General features: G+C 44.0%; 1 protein-coding gene across 1 annotated transcript in view; it reads right to left on the reverse strand.

Moving 5' to 3' along the window:
* Window positions 1-342: 342 nt before the first annotated feature.
* The window catches only part of LOC137374209 (NXPE family member 3-like), a 34,855-nt gene continuing 19,267 nt past the window's right edge, over window positions 343-15,930 (reverse strand). The window contains exons 4-6 of the mRNA XM_068039996.1: window positions 14,612-14,617; window positions 2,367-2,570; window positions 343-1,578 (exon numbers count right to left, since the gene is read on the reverse strand). Coding sequence (XP_067896097.1) covers window positions 1,025-1,578; window positions 2,367-2,570; window positions 14,612-14,617 — 764 coding nt within the window. The 3' untranslated portion in view covers window positions 343-1,024. The remainder of the gene's footprint in view (window positions 1,579-2,366; window positions 2,571-14,611; window positions 14,618-15,930) is intronic.

Genomic DNA, 15,930 nt, shown 5'->3' on the forward strand with positions numbered 1-15,930 from the left:
CTTCCTGTCATGATTCAAAATAAATAATAAACCACACAACCCACATCTGTCCGTCACCTTGTTTTATTTAAGTTGGAAATCTTCTATCTTAAGAATTTCTACCCTTTTTGCCTCGGTCAAGGTCTTTACAGCTTTCCATTTAACAAATGTGTCAGCCCTTGAGTCTTCTTGTCTCAAAACACTTTCACCCAATTCATGTTCCAGCTTCTACCTATAATTCCTTTCACAAGCAAATAGAAATCAGTTTTCCGGCACCATTGTACTCAATTTTAACTAAAACTCGATTTTAACTCCCTGGACAAAATGCCGTTGAACAAGCAGCCTGTCTATCTGTGACCTACAGCAGGCAGGCTGGTCCGATTTTAATGAATGGAACTGATTTGCATGCTGTTTGCCAAACAAAATGGCTGCAAAGTCAGCAGCAAGTGGCAGTCTTGACATTAAAATCGTGTGGCAATAAGGCAGCACAGGAAATGGTCCCCTGCTCAAAGTAAGTGGATTGATGGGTTTCTGCAGGGTATTTGTTGTCCAGGGTTGGGGGGAGAAGGTGAGCCTGAGGAAAAGGAAGACCAAGGCTTCCTTCTGGAGCTTGGTGAAGCATTCCTGTTGCTCTTCGCCCACAGTAACCAAATAAAATTTCAAACATTATCTTCTGGCACTGGCTGCTGTACCTGGCAATGTTGAGTGACTGGGAAGCTATGACTGCTTTGCCACTCAGACCTTAGGTTAAGTTAGCAGATTGGGGCCAGTTAACATACTCAAAACAAAAACGATAGAAAGAAGAAACCACCGGCTTGGGCCAAGTGTCTTTGTTAAATGAAATTTAAAACTGCAATCAGCCAGATTAGGATAAGAAAGGAGTAAATGAGTTAAAAACAATGCAGCCTGTAGGGGGTCTACATTTGAAAAAAAGTACATTCATTCAAAAAGCATTTCCAGAATTCTTGGAGCTTGGATTGCAAATCATTTCATTCTGTCATCTGATATGGTCCTCATAGTTACCAAGTTAGATCTAAAACAGCATTTAACCCTTTTTCAAAGGACACACATATGAAAGAAACATATCTACTTCATTCTTTATAATGACTTGCCGGGGATGTAATTCATGAGGTAGGTAATGTGCTAGCGTCATCTCCCAGGCATCTACAAATGCCACATTGATGCCCTCAAACATCTTTCTCAGCACTAAATCGAGTTGATAGGAATACCAGTCACTGTTGTAGAGACTGATTCCCTGGTTTAGCCTCTGGACATTCGCAGTCTTAATTACAACCAGTGTATCTGGACTCCTATCCAGTAATCGTAGAATTGACCTGCGGATGTTCTGCAGCCTTCGGATGTATGGTTCAACTGGAAAAGTGTTGAAATGACACCATATGGTGAAGGCTATAACTGTGCTCTTTCCTCCTTTAATGTCATCCAACTTATTTGCAATGAATGGCAGGTCCTGACTCGAAATGGGGGCTATTCGGATTGGTTTGCCATGGGCATAATATTCCACCTTGATCTTATTGTCCATATCCAAAGCGAGATGAGGGCCAACTTTTATGCCATTGCCAAGATCAAACTTCCTCAGACCTAAAACAGAAGATGTCACATAATTTTAGCTTGATAGTGAGTTATAATTGTACAGATAATAATGAACAGGCATGAAATAGATAAATTGTTTAGAAACTCAGTACATCAAATTAGAGTCACTCTCATCCATTATCCTACTCCACTCTAGACCAAACCAGCTCTATATGAGGATGGGATGCCAAGGACAGCAAGCCAGCAGCCGGGACTGGCAGGTTGATAGCTGCACTCGGAAGCATTCAGGGCCAGCAGGCTGGCGAGCTAGTGGGCTGGTTAAGTAATTGAGGTGGAAGTAGCAGTTAAGGGAGGAAGCACTGGGATAAGTGAGTAAACAGAAGGGCTAAGAACCACTTAGGCTGCAACTCAGAAGTTACCGCGCAGGCAGCGCATAAATCGGACTCTTTAAGATACCACATGTGTGTGCTTGTGCAAAAAATTCTAAAGGTTCATAAACTTAAATTAATAGATCACGCAAACCAAAGAAAATTAGAGGTGCTGCTGGTTATCATATTTGATTGTTTGCCATGAAGATAAAATTGATGTGACAATTTTACTGTTAATAATCTTGAGTGCATAGGCATAAATATTAAGATGGGTAAAAATGCCCTTTAGCTCCCTCCAGCAAAACTTTTCCACTTTTCCATTTTCCAGTCATTTAATGTGTGTTGTGTAGAAATGCTGAGCAATGTTTAAGGAAGCACATTTTGCCTGGGGTTCTGGACAAGAATATAGGTAATACTAAAAGTAAATTAGACCAAAATACATAATATTAAAAAATAGCTAAGTTTGACCTGGTACAAATCCCGTCAAATATTCAAACCATTGGCGTATAGTGGAATCTCCAAAAATGTAAACTTTTTTTCCACGAAGACAATCTGTAATATTTGCAGGAGTGTCGAAGTGCCGAATGTCACAGCTTGTTGACATCCACCGATCCTGATAATAAAATCCAGATGGTGATAGCAGAGGCTTTCCAGGGACACATTCTCCAAGACCTGTGCCAGAAAATAAAGAGAAAGGAATTTAGATTCACAAATACCAATGCCCTGCACATTAGATACACAGTATCCAAGGCTTTTTTTTTAATTGGCTAATCACAGTTTCTAGGACAATGGCAAATCCCAGAGAAAGTTAGATAGAAAATACAAGAGAAATAGGGAAATGATAATATCGTGAAAAATATTCTGTCATTACTGCATCCAGTTCTGGTAACCAAAGCATAAGGGAAATTACTAAGCCCGAGAGGTAGTGCACAGAAGAACCACAATTCTGATCCCTAGCATCAGAGGACCATGTAATGAATAAAAGCAAAATAAAAAATAATCTGAAATAAAAACAGATAGTGGTAGAAATACTCAACAGGTCTGGCAGCATCTGTGGAGAGAGAAAAACAGAGTTAACGTTTCAGGTCAGTGACCCTTCATCAAAACTGGTAAAGGTTAGAAATATAATGAAGAAAGGTTGGAAAAATCTCAACATTTCTGGAATCATTGAAAAAGCTGTTAGTTGCTGTGATCGGGGATCACAATGGAAGGATGAACTAGACAGCCAGAATTGCATCCCTCATATTTATGACATATTCTGAACACAATTGACGCAATTAGGGATGGTAGTATTGGTGGTTATGTTACTAGACTAATAAAGAAGAGGTTTGGGTAAAGCCCCCTGCTATGAGTTTAAATCCCACTAACATAGTTAAGAGACTTTAAGTTTAATTAATTATAAATCTGGAACAAAAGTTTAGTCTCTTTAACAAAAATATCATGAACCTACTGGGTTGTTGAAAAAAGATCTGCTTTTTTAATGCTTTTCATGGGAGGATAAAATCTGCTGTCCTTACATGTGACTCTTGACCCACAGCCCTCTGAACTGGCCTAGCAAGCCATTCAGTTCTACTAAACTGCTAAACAAAAGTTGAATGATAATAAAACCAGACAGACTACCTGTCATTGTCCTAGGCACCAGAAGCAACTCTGCAAAGCCCTCCTCATTAACATCTGGAGACTTGTGCCAAAATTGGGAGAGCTGGCCTACAGACGAGTCATATTCACCAAATCATACCTGACAGTCAAAGTGCCAAACTCCTCCATTACTGTCCTGTCCTGCTGGTGGGACAGGATATATCCACCTGATGTGGTGGCACAATGGTATAAAGACCAGTATACAGTAGCCCTGGAGTCCTCAACATTGACTCCGGATCCTATGAAATCTCATGGCAGCAGGTCAAACGTGGGCAATGAAACCTCCTAATGATTGCCACCCTCCCTCAGCAAATGAATCAGTACTCCTCCATGTCGAACACGTTTGGAAGAAGCACTGAGCAAAGCAATGGCACAGAATGTACACTGAGTGGTGGACTTCAATATCCATCACCAGTAACACCACTTGTCTTGCTTCAATTGTATAGAACCTTGGTCAGACTGCACCTGGAGTACTGTGTGAAGTTTTGGTCCCCTTACCTTAGGAAAGATATTATTGCCATAGAGGGAGTGCAACGAAGGTTCATCGGACTTGTTCCCAGGATGGTGGGACTGTCCTATCAAGAGAGGTTGAGGAAACTGGGCCTATATTCTCTAGAGTTTTGAAGAATGAGAGATGATCTCATTGAAACCTACAAAATACTTAAAGGGATAGACAGGGTAGACGCAGCTAAGATGTTGCCCCTTGTTGGGGGGTCTAGAACCAGGGGACACAATTTCAAAATAAGGGGGAAGCCACTTAGGACAGAGAAGAGAAGAAATGTCTTTACTCAGAGGGTTGTGAATCTTTGGAATTCTCTACCCCAGAGGGCTATGGAAGCTCAATCACTGAGTATGTTTAAAGTAGAGTGTTACAACCAGGTGGGAAGGGGTCCAGAGGTTTCCTCTCAGCCTGTGCCTGGTTTAACCATAACAGGGTTTAATGTTAGAAATACTGTGTTTTTAGCTCCTCCTCAGTGAATCCTTGTTCATTGCTCCAATTGTAAGGCAAAGAAATCAAACAGGTTTCTTCAGATTTAAACAAGAAAGGTGGAAGTTTATTAATCTTAAACTCTAATCCAGTTAACGACTATGAATATGCAGCACGACCACGCTAGCATGCATATGTGATAAACACACAAGCAGATAGAGACAGAGAAAGTAGAAAAGAAAAGAGGGGAAAAGTTTGAGGCAATAGGCAATATTGAAATTATAATTACAGTCCTTTGATTTCAATGTGGAGTCTTTTGGTTGCTGGTAAGTCCTGCTGTTCGTTGGGGCCCAGTTCACACTTCAACTTTTTTTGATGGCGGAGTCTTTTCTCTCTTGAGGTTTATGTGTCTTCTGTGGGTCCAGTGGCTAGGGAGAAAGCGAGGGAGAGACCACCAGGAGAGTAACTTTCTTGTTCTAGCTTCAGTTGCAAACTCTTGTCTGTGCCTTTCTGTGCGGCACAATTCAACTCCAAGTTGGCCAGCGGGACAGTCATGTGCATAACTGGCTTAACCACTCCTGCGTTTGTGGATTGTATCATTTTAGCAGTCTTTGGTCGCTTCCTTACACCTTCAGTGTCTGGTGATCTAAGCCATTTGGGTTATTTGGATCAGGGAGTAATGCTTTGTTTTCACAAGCACCGTCTCTTAGTCTGCAAATGTCCTCCAAAGGTCTGCTGAGCTCTTTAGCAAGTCATTTCTCATTTCTTCCTCCAGCAACCATTTAAAATAAATGTTCATATGACAAAATTAATATGCCTCATTCTTGGCAGGTGGGGGACTGCATGACACCTCCACACCCAGTGGAATGAAATGCAAATTTTAAAAAGAGAATTTCATTAAAAGGGACTAGAGAGAAGATAAGGACAGGAAAACACACATGCATCTCTCTCAGTCATTCAGAACCCTAACAATCATTATAGCCTGTCTTTTCTTGGTAGCTGTGCTGCTTTAAACAGACCTTTTTGGCATCTTGCTGAACATATGGTTTTCGGGGAAGTTTTTCAGTTTGCCCATTTCCATGACAGCCTAGGGTCTTTTTGTTCTTGTTGAGGTCTGTAAGGGGAGGGTTAGATTTAATTAGCCCTCGGTGGGAGTTCTGCTCAGGGGTGGCGGCAGTAAGTGTTTCCACTCTGAACTCTCTTTTAGTGCTTTGATGAATCATGCAAGGTCTTTTTATCTTAGAGGATGGTTGGTTCCCTTTTCTCCTGACTGTGGGGCAGAATTATTTGCTAACCTTCCCTTTGTCCTCTGGGATAGTCTTGCTTGCAGCTTTTTGTCCAGATCCTGCTGCACTCTCCTGCAGCACTTTGACCAGGTGAAGCATCACCCTTACGGTTTCTCTGCCCTTTTGGGGACTTTCTTTGTCTCTGTGGGTTCCTGCAAATGCTGTTAGCCAATCTGGTGGGGTGCTTCCAGGGTCCACACTTACATAGCAGGATGTGGGGTCTAATTTTTCAAACATTTCTGAGTTGGCTGACCAGACAGTAGGCATTTCCGTTTGGTATTGTCCCAGACTTCCTTTAACCTGCCCTCTTGGTCCCTTTTTCCACATTCATTTCTAACCTGTTGCCAGCCTTGTGCCTGCCTGTCCCCTTTTGTTCTTGGCGACAGTCCCTTACAGTTCATTAGCCCTCAGCTGGAGGATCCTCCAAACACTGATACAGGACACAGAGGTGCAGATTTCATTGTAGCTTGGGGTTTGCCCTCAACCTGGCACATGTGGCAAGTCCTACAGTACTCTATCACATCTTTGTGGAGTTTTGGCCAGTCAAACTGTTGTCTTATGCAGGCTTTGGTTTTTCATATACCGACATGTACAGCCACTGCAATCTCATGGGCCATTCTTACTATTTCTCTCTGGTACCTCTGCAGCACCACTAACTGGTGAACTACTGTCCACTCCTTGCTCTCAGGTCTGTGAAGAGAACTCCATTTTTTCATCAGTACCTCATTCTTTAAATAATATCGGTCAGGGACTCCCTCTGCTTCAGTTTCAGACTGAGCAGCCTGTGCTAACTTTATCAGTACTGGGTCAGTTCACTGAGCCTCAGTTAGGGAAGATCCATTTAACTCATTCCCTCGGTCTTCTAACTTTCAAAAGAAAGTCTCAGACAGACAGACCTCACAGTCATCTGCCTGCAGTGCCAATTCAGTCTCCTCTGGGGGAACTGGTTTGATTATGGTCTGATCCACTACACATTCAGGGAAACTGCAGGGGACTGTCTCCTACCACTGCCGTATCTCTCTGACCTCCTGCGTTCTCTCTTTCACTACTGCGGAAGCTACCACCTTCGTCCCCACCAGATCATTACCTAGGAGCAGGTCAACCCCAGACACAGGCAAACTAGGGACACTCCCTACAGTCACCGATCCTGAAACTAGGTTGCACTCCAAGTACACCCAGTGTAAAGGTACAGGCATACACTGCCCTCCAATATCATTCACCACCATCTGGAGCTTACTGCACTCTCTGGGGGAAAGGTCAAGCCTTTTCCCAGTAAAAAGGATCTAGTGGCCCCTATGTCCCTAAGGATTACTATGGGCTTGCTTGACCCACTCGAGGGGTATGGGGTTACTCTCCCTTCAGACACAAAACCCTGATAACCTTCAGGAATACTATTACATTTTCCTGTGCTTGCAGCCATAAGCTTCCTTGGTCTCACTCTTACTGCAGTTAAAGCCACAGCTTGTTCTGCTGTGCTTTCCATCAGTGTCACTTCTTCACAGTGAGAGTGCCCTGATTAACTCTACAGGTTTTCCTTTTAGTTTCCAGCAGTCAGCTCTTAGATGCTCTGCTTTATGACAATGGAAGCACACAGGTCTCTGGGTCTCACTTTTTCTCACAGCACCTTCCTTTTTGGCTGGAGGAGGGACCCCTGTGTCTCCTGCTTTTCTTTCCCTCCCAGGACTGCTCGGGCTTCTATCACCTTCCCACCCTTTGTCCTTTTCAGATTTGTGTGGGGTGATTAGGAAAGTTTTTCCCGTGGGAGACTGACTTATAAATGAGAGCAAACTCATCGGCCAGGTTTGCTGCCTGCCAGGCTCTATGAGCCTTCTGTTCCTCTACATGTCTCTTTATGGAGAGTTTTTAAATTCCTCTAACAAAATTACTTCTCTGTGATTCTCATAGCTGAACTGTACTTTAAGAGCCCTCAGCCACTGGTCAAAGCCAGCTGCTTACTTTTCTCAAACTCCAGGTAAGTTTGATCAGCTTACTTCTTGAGGGTTCTAAACTTTTGGCAATAGGCTTCCGGTACCAACTCATATGGCCTGAGGATAGCATTTTTTGTCAGTTCATAATCTGATGAACTCTCATCTGGCAACATGGAATAAACCTCATGGGCCTTTCCTACTAGATTGCTCTGTAACAGCAGAGTCCAAGCCTCAGCTGGCCACTTTAACTGTGTTGCCAGTTTTTCAAAAGACAGAAAAATGCTTCCACATCTCCCTCACTTTATTTTGGGATCAGTTGGGAGAGTTTTAACAATTCTGTACCCAGCCCTGAATTATGCTGCTCCACATTAGCCACACTTTCACTGGAGTTACTCTGTCGCCCCTAGTTAACTCAAGTCACCTTAGCTCTCTCTCTTCGCATTATTTCTGGAAGGTTCTTTCTCTTTCTCTCTCCTCCCTCGCTTTGTCTTTAAATTCTTTCTGGTAGGCTCTTTCTCTCTCTCCTGACTCTCTCCTGACTCTCTCCTGTCTCTCTCTTTTACTCTTTCTTCAAATTCAAATTTCCTCTGTTCCAGTTGTATCTTTGCTAGCAATACCCTGCCGGGGTCTACTTCTAACCCTGTTTCTGCTTCTTCAAATTCAAGGGAAAATTGTTGGCCACTAGTCTTTGGAGTTCAGGCTTCCTAGCCTTGCCATGTACAGTGATCCCACACTGCTCAGCCATTTTCCTCAACTCCTCCATAGATAGTGCTTTTAACTTATCCCAGTTTACTTCACCCTGGCTTGGGAAGCTATTAGCTTCAGTAGCAGACATGTTAGTATTCTAGCGCACACAATCTTTTCTCTTTTTGATTGGGATCAATTTGGTTTCCCACTTCCAATTTCTCATTTGTCTGTGGGTCAAATCCAGGACGCCAGCCCCCAAATTTCTGTTACAACCAAGTGAGAAGGGGTCTAGGAGTTCCCTCTCAGCCTGTGCTTAGTTTAACTGTAAGAGGGTTTAATTTTAGAAACACCATGTTTTTAGCTCCTACTCAGTGAATCCTTGTTCACTGCTCTAATTGTAAGGCAAAGAAATCAAACAGGTTTCCTTAGATTTAAACTAGAAAGGTGGAAGTTTATTAATCTTAAACTCTAATCCGGTTAACAACTACGAATATGTGACGAGACCATGCTAGCATGTATACACAATAAACACATACGCAAATAGAGACAGAAAAAGTAGAAAAGAATAAAGGGGAAAAGTTTGAGTAATATTAAGATTATAATTACAGTTCTTTTTGAGTTCAATGCGGAGTCTTGGGTTGCCAGTAAGTCCTGCTGTCCGTTGGGGCCAAGTTAAGGCTTCAACTTGTTCGATGTCGGAGTCTTTTCTCTCTTGAGGTTTATGTGTTTTCCATGGGTCCAGTGGCTTGGGAGAAAGTGAGAGAGAGACCACCAGGTGAGCAACTTTCTTGTTCCAGCTTGAGTTGCAAACTCATGTCTGTGCCTTTCTGTGTCGCACAATTCAACTCCAAGTTGGCCGGGAGCTCAGTCATGTGAATAACTGGTTTAACCACTCCTGCATTTGTGGATTGTATCATTTTATCAGTCCCAGGAATGTGCTTCTTTACACCTTCAATGACTGGTGTTCAAAAGCCATTTGGGTTAATTGGATCAGGAAATAATGCTTTGTTTCCACAAGCACCGTCTCTTAGTATGCAAATATCCTCCAGTCAAAGGTCTGCTGATCTCTTTAACAAGTCATTTCTTCCTCCAGCAACAGTTTAAAATCAATGTTCATATGAGAAAATTAATCTGCCTCATTCTTGACAGGTGGGGGTCTGCATGACAAGAGATTGACAAATTTCTAAATACCGATGACATAAGGGGATATGAGGATAGTGTGGGAAAAAGGCATTGAAGTGGAAGATCAGCCATGATCATATTGAATGGCAAGGCAGGCTCGATAGGCTGAATAGCCTGCTACTGCTTCTATGTTCCTATGTTCCTGCTACTGGCCAAATCCTGGAGGACATATCTGCTGGACTTGGACTGCAGCAGCTCGTTAGAGAACCAACCAGAGGGAAAAACCTACTTGACCTCACCCTCATCAATCTACCTGTCACAGATGTATTGTCCATGACAGTATTAATAAGAGTGACCATCACACTATCCTTGTGGAGACAAAGTCCCATCTTCACACTGAGCACAACCTGTATTGTGTTGTGCTGCATTAGCACCATGCTAAATGTGATAGACTCAGAACAGATCTAGCAGCTCAAAACTGGGCATCCATAAGAACACAAGACCGTAAGAAATAAGAGTAGGAGTAGGCCATTTGGCCCCTTGTTCCTGCTCCGCCATTCAATAACATCATGGCTGATCTGATTGTGGCCTTAACTCCATTTTCCTGCCTGCCCCCCATAACCCTTGACTTTCTTGTAGATCAAAAATCTGTCTAACACAGCCTTGAATATATTAAAGACCCAGACTCTCTGGGGAAGAGAATGCCAAAGGTTAATGACCCTATGAGAGAAGAATTTTGTCTTCATCTGTGTTTTAAAAGGGAGACCTCTTATTTTGAAACTGTGCCCCCTAGTTATAGATTTCCCCCACGAGAGGCAACATTTTCTCAACATCTAACCTGTCAAACCCCCTCAGAAGCTTTATGTTTCAATCAGATTACTTCTCATTCTTCTCAACTCCAAAGAGTATAGGCCCAACCTGTTCAACCTTTCCTCATAAGACACTCTCTTCATACCAAAACTCAGCCTGGTGAACCTTCTTTGAACTGTTTCTAATGCAAGTATATTCTTCCTTAAATAAGGAGACCAAAGCAGTATGCAGTACTCTAGGTGCAGTCTCATCAATGCCCAGTACAGTTGAAGCAAGACTTCCCCACTTTTATACTCCACCCCACTTGCAATAACTGCCAACATTCCATTTGCCTTCCTAATTACTTGTTGTAACTGCATGCTAACTGCTAACTGAAGTGCTGAGAGCCATCAGCAGCAGCAGAATTGTATTCAAACACAATCTGTAACCTCATGGCCCAAGATATCTCTCCCTCTAGCATTATCATCAAGCCAGGGGACCAATCCTGGTTCAATGAGGAGTATAGGAGCGCACGCCAGGAACAGCACAAGGCATAACTAAAACTGAGATGCAACCCAGTGAGGCTACAGCATAGAACTGCATTTATGCTGAACAGTGGAAGAAACATGCTATGGACAGAGCTAAGTGATATCAACACCAAAGCTCTGCAGTCCTGCCACATCCAGTTGTGAATAATGATGGACAATTAAACAACTAACCAGAGGACGAGGCTTCACAAATATCCACATCCTCAATAATAGGGGAGATCAGCACATCAGTGCAAAAGAAAAGGCTAAAGCATTTGCAACCATCTTTAGCAGAAGTGCTGAGTGGATGATCTTCCTGACGTTCCCACCATCATAGACACCAGTCTTCAGACAATTAATTCATTCTATGTGATATGAAGAAATGGCTGAAGGCACTCAATACTGCAAAGGCTATGGACCCTGACAACATCCCTGCTTCAGAACTCGCTGCATCACGAGCCAGGTTGTTCCAGTACAAATACAACACAGCCATCTAGCTGACAATGTGGAAAATTGCCCTGGTATTTCCTCTCCACAAAAATCAGCACAAATCTAATCCCATCAGTCTACTCTCGATCATCAGCAAAGTGATGGAAGGTGCCAGTGTCAGTGTTATCAAGTGTCACTTACTCAGCAATAGCCTACTCATCAAGACCTCATAACAGCCTTGGTTCAAACATGGACAAAAGAGCTGAATTCAAGATGTGAGCTGACAGTGACTGCCTTTGAGATCAAGGCAGTATTTGACTGAGTGTGACATCAAGGAGCTCTGGCAAAATTGAAGTCAATGGGAATCAGGAAGGAAACAACTCATACCTAGTACAAGAGGAAACTCTTGTGGTTGTTGGAAGCCAATCATCTTCGCCCCAGGACATCACTCTAGGAGTTCCTCAGGATGGTGTCTTAGGCCCCAACATCTTCAGCTGCTTCCTCAATGACCTTGCCTCCAACATAAGGTTAGAAGTGGGGATATTCACTGATGATTGCAAAGTAGCCAGTACCATGCAACTCCTCAGCTACTGAAGCAGTCCGTGCCTGCATGCAGCAAGATCTGGACAAAATTCAGGCTTGGACTGATAAGTGGCAAGTAACATTCATGCCACACAAGTGCCAGGGAATGTCCATCTCCAGCAAGAGAGAATCTAACCATCTCCCATTGATGTTCAACAGCATTAACATTCCGGGGGTTACCATTGGTCAGAAATTTAACCGGACCAGCTAAATAACAGCAGGTCAGAGGCTGGGAACTCTATGGTGAGCAACTCACCTCCTGACTCCCTAAACCCTATCCACCATCTGCAAGTCACATGTCAGGAGTGTGATGGAATAATCTCCACTTGCCTGGATGAGTGCAACTCCAACAACACTCAAGAAGCTCAACACCATCCATGTCAATGAAGCCTGTTTAATTGGCACCTCATCCATTACCTTAAACATTCATTCACTGCACCGCTGCACACCATGGCAGCAGTGTGCACCATCTACAAGATACACTTCAGCAAATTACCAAGGCTCCTTTGACAGCATCTTCAAAACCTGAGACCCCTAGCACCCAGAAGGACAAGGGCAGAGGGCACATGGGACGTAATTTAATTCCACAGGAATGGAGGCCTGGTTGGAGGTGTGTGGGAGTGACATAAAATTGGGACGGATGATATTGGACCAGAAGTCTGACATCATGATGTCTCATTCCCATTTCATCAATGGTGGCAAACATAGAGGGAGCATTGTGGACATTGGCGTGAAGGACACGCAATTAAGTTAGTTAAGAGGCTTATTGACAGAAATTTTTCTCTCAGGTTTAAATTTTAATGATGGCACTCAGGAATCATGGGGCTTCAGAGCCTTGTCTGGTTGAGGGAGGTGACTTAGAGGCAGGAGCTCAATGCTCACTGCAAAGGGAGGCCAGGGTGAAAGGCAGCATCCGTTGCCAGGCAGGGTAGGGAAGGGAGGGCATCGGAAATCACCTGAGTGGGGCAAAGGTACCAGTACTGTGGGGGAACTCTACCAGGGAAGCAACAAGCAAGTGGCACCTCATCAGAGGTGACATGTGGAGGAAAGTGGGCATGGTAGAGGTTGGCAGTGAAGACCTTGCACATAGTAAGAGGCCACCTACTATGGGCCACATTTATCCAGCCTTCGGGGACCCCATGAGGAGGAGGTGCAGCAGAGCAGGAGGGAGGTCAGGGCACCAGAAGTAGCACTGCAGCGACTTGTATGCCCACAGAAGGGTTAACATTGGCCTCCAGATCATGGAGAAGTGTGCAGAGGGGAAAACCAGCAGCCTCCTCTGTGCAGAAGAAGCTACCCTGCAGTGAGAGTCTACCAGTCGAGGCTCAACTACTTGTAGATATCCAAAAGGCAGTACCAATGAAAACTCCGCCTCTCCAGGGAGGCCATCACTGATTTCTGCACTATGATGCAGAATGAACTGTGCCCCAGGGGACTTGCTGGAAATCCAGTGCCGGTGGCCCTGAAGGTCACTGTAGCACTGAATTTTTACGCCTTTTGATCATTCTAGGAATCCACTAGGAACATGTGTGGGATCTCACAGTCAGCGGCAGATCAGTGCATCAAGAAGGTGACCAATTCCCTTCAGAGGAGGGCCGATGACTATGTCGGATCCCAACTCTCAGGCTGAGAGGTCCATCAGGTTCGAGTCGATTGCAGGATTCCTCCAGGTGCAGGGTAACATCGACTTCACACATGTGACCACCAAGGCTCCTGAACACCAACCAGTGGCCTTCTCCAACAGGAAGAGTTTCCAATCCCTCAATGTAGAACTTGTCTATGATCACTGTAAACCGATCCTGCAGGTCAGGAAGTTTCCACGATGTCTACATTTTAAGGCAGTCCCAGGTGTCAGTGTTTCCAGCTCCTTGTGCGCCTTTAGGGATGGATCCTTGGAAACAAAGGCTACCCACTGAGGACATGGCTACTGAGGTCTGTAAGAAACCCATGTATAGATGCAGAGGAGAGGTACAACACATGCCATGTCGAGTGACCATAGAGAAGGCCATTGGTCTGCTCAAGATGAGAGTCAGGTGTGTAGATCGGTCTAGTGGAGCCCTTCAGTATGCAGCAGCGAGGGTCTCACCTAGTGTGGCGGTCTTTTTAAAATTTATTTTTTATTCATTCGTGGGGTGTGGGCGTTGCTTGCTCGACTAGCATTTATTGCCCATCCCTAATTGTTCTTGAGAAAGCTGCCTTCTTGAACCGCTACATTCCACATGGGATAGGTATACCCACACTGCTGTATGGAAAGGAGTTCCAGGTTATTGACCCAGCAACAGTGAAGGAACGGCAATATAGTTCCAAGTCAGGATGGTGTGTGGCTTGGAGTGGAACTTGCAGGTGGTGGTGTTCCCATGAATCTGCTGCCCTTGTTCTTGGTAGAGGCTTGCTTGGTCAGAGGGGCAAATCTCCTCTTCCTGTCCCTTGGGAAGAGGTCCTCCTGTGTTTCCCTGGCAGCCTGGAGAAGGCCCTGGAGGAAGACATCGCTAAAGCCTGAGGCCACCCGGGGTCTTCTTTTGGAATTATTGTGTTGCCTCTCTCCCCTGAAGAAATCATTGCAGTTGCCAATGAAACATTTAATTCAGGGCTGGCAGTGCTTAAAATATGGTGCTAGCACCTGCCCTGGCATCAGCTGATGCTGCCGTCTCTGCCTCTACCCGCAGAACCGTCCATTTCATTGGACAGTCCCCTTGCCTCATTACTCCTAATTGGTTGACTGCTGCATGATTGTGTGCAAACAACCACTCATGGCCCAAACAGAAGCCGCATCCACTCCAGATCCCGACAATGGGACCTGTGGCTTCTGATGAAAATCCGGCCCATTGGAACACCACCACCTGCAAGCTCCCCTCAAAGTCACTCACCACACTGACTTGGAACTATATCACCGTTCCTTCAGAGTTGCTGGGTCAAAATCCTGGAACTCTCTCCCCAACAGCATTGTGGGTTTTCCTACACAACATGAACTGCAGCAGTTCAAGAAGGTGGTTCACAACCACCTTCTCAAGGGCAAGAAGTCATGGTGAAAGTGGAGGTAGTTGATACAATGAATGGGCTAAAAATTGATAATGAGGAGGTATTAGATAGGCTGGCTGTACTTAAAGTTGCTAAGTCACCAGAACTGGATGAAACGCATCCAAGAATACTGAGGGAAATAAGGGTGGAATTTGCAGAGCTACTGGCCATAATCTTCCAATCATCTTTCAGTACAGGTGTAGTGCCAGATGACTGAAGAATTACAAATGTTACACCCTGATTCAAAAAAGGGCGTCAGGGTAGGCCCAGCAATTACAGGCCAATTAGTTTAACCTTGGTGGTGGGAAACAATAATTCGGGACAAAATTAATAATCACTTGCAAATGTGACATTTTGAAAACTCGCACTTCTCATTAAGTGTTAGGCCTTCATCCTGCAAACGATTCAAAACCACTCCGACCCTCAGGTTATGTTCTTCAATGGACTCACCGTGAACTAAGATGTTGTTCATATGGCATATTATACATTCAAGGTCCTGCAGAGTATTCAACATAGTTATTTCGAATATTTCTGGTGCTGATGTGATACCGAATGGTAGATGATTTAAACAAAATCTTCCAAATCAAGTAATGAAAGTTGGTCAATAACCTTGACTTCTTATTCAATGGAACTTGCCAAAAGCCACTATTTGCTTTGTGAAGACGGTACTTTTGGATAACCTTGCCAAGCTTTCATCCACTGAGGATATTGGATTAACTTCTAGTGCCACAGCCTTCTTAAGTTAAGTCTACACAAATACAAAAATCACCATTAGGTTTAGGAACTGGAACCATTCCCGAACACCACACTGCAGGATTAGTAACAGGAGAAATAACTCCCATTCTGGTCATGTCTTCTAGTTAATGTTGGATTTGCTTCATTAGTGGGTGTGGAATCTTTCTAGGCATGAAAAGACATACTGATTTAACACCTTTTCACAATGTAATACTGTATTCAGTCTTCAGTCTCCTGAGACTGGTAAACAATTTCGGGAATTCCTTTTGAAGGTGACTCCGGGATTCTTGTTGCTTAACTTCGTCCATTATCTTTATAAGCTGAAAGTTAATACAAGCTCTTCTACTTCAGAGAGAGAATTCC

Source organism: Heterodontus francisci, chromosome 10, assembly GCF_036365525.1.
Source record: "Heterodontus francisci isolate sHetFra1 chromosome 10, sHetFra1.hap1, whole genome shotgun sequence".
Taxonomy (NCBI): domain Eukaryota; kingdom Metazoa; phylum Chordata; class Chondrichthyes; order Heterodontiformes; family Heterodontidae; genus Heterodontus; species Heterodontus francisci.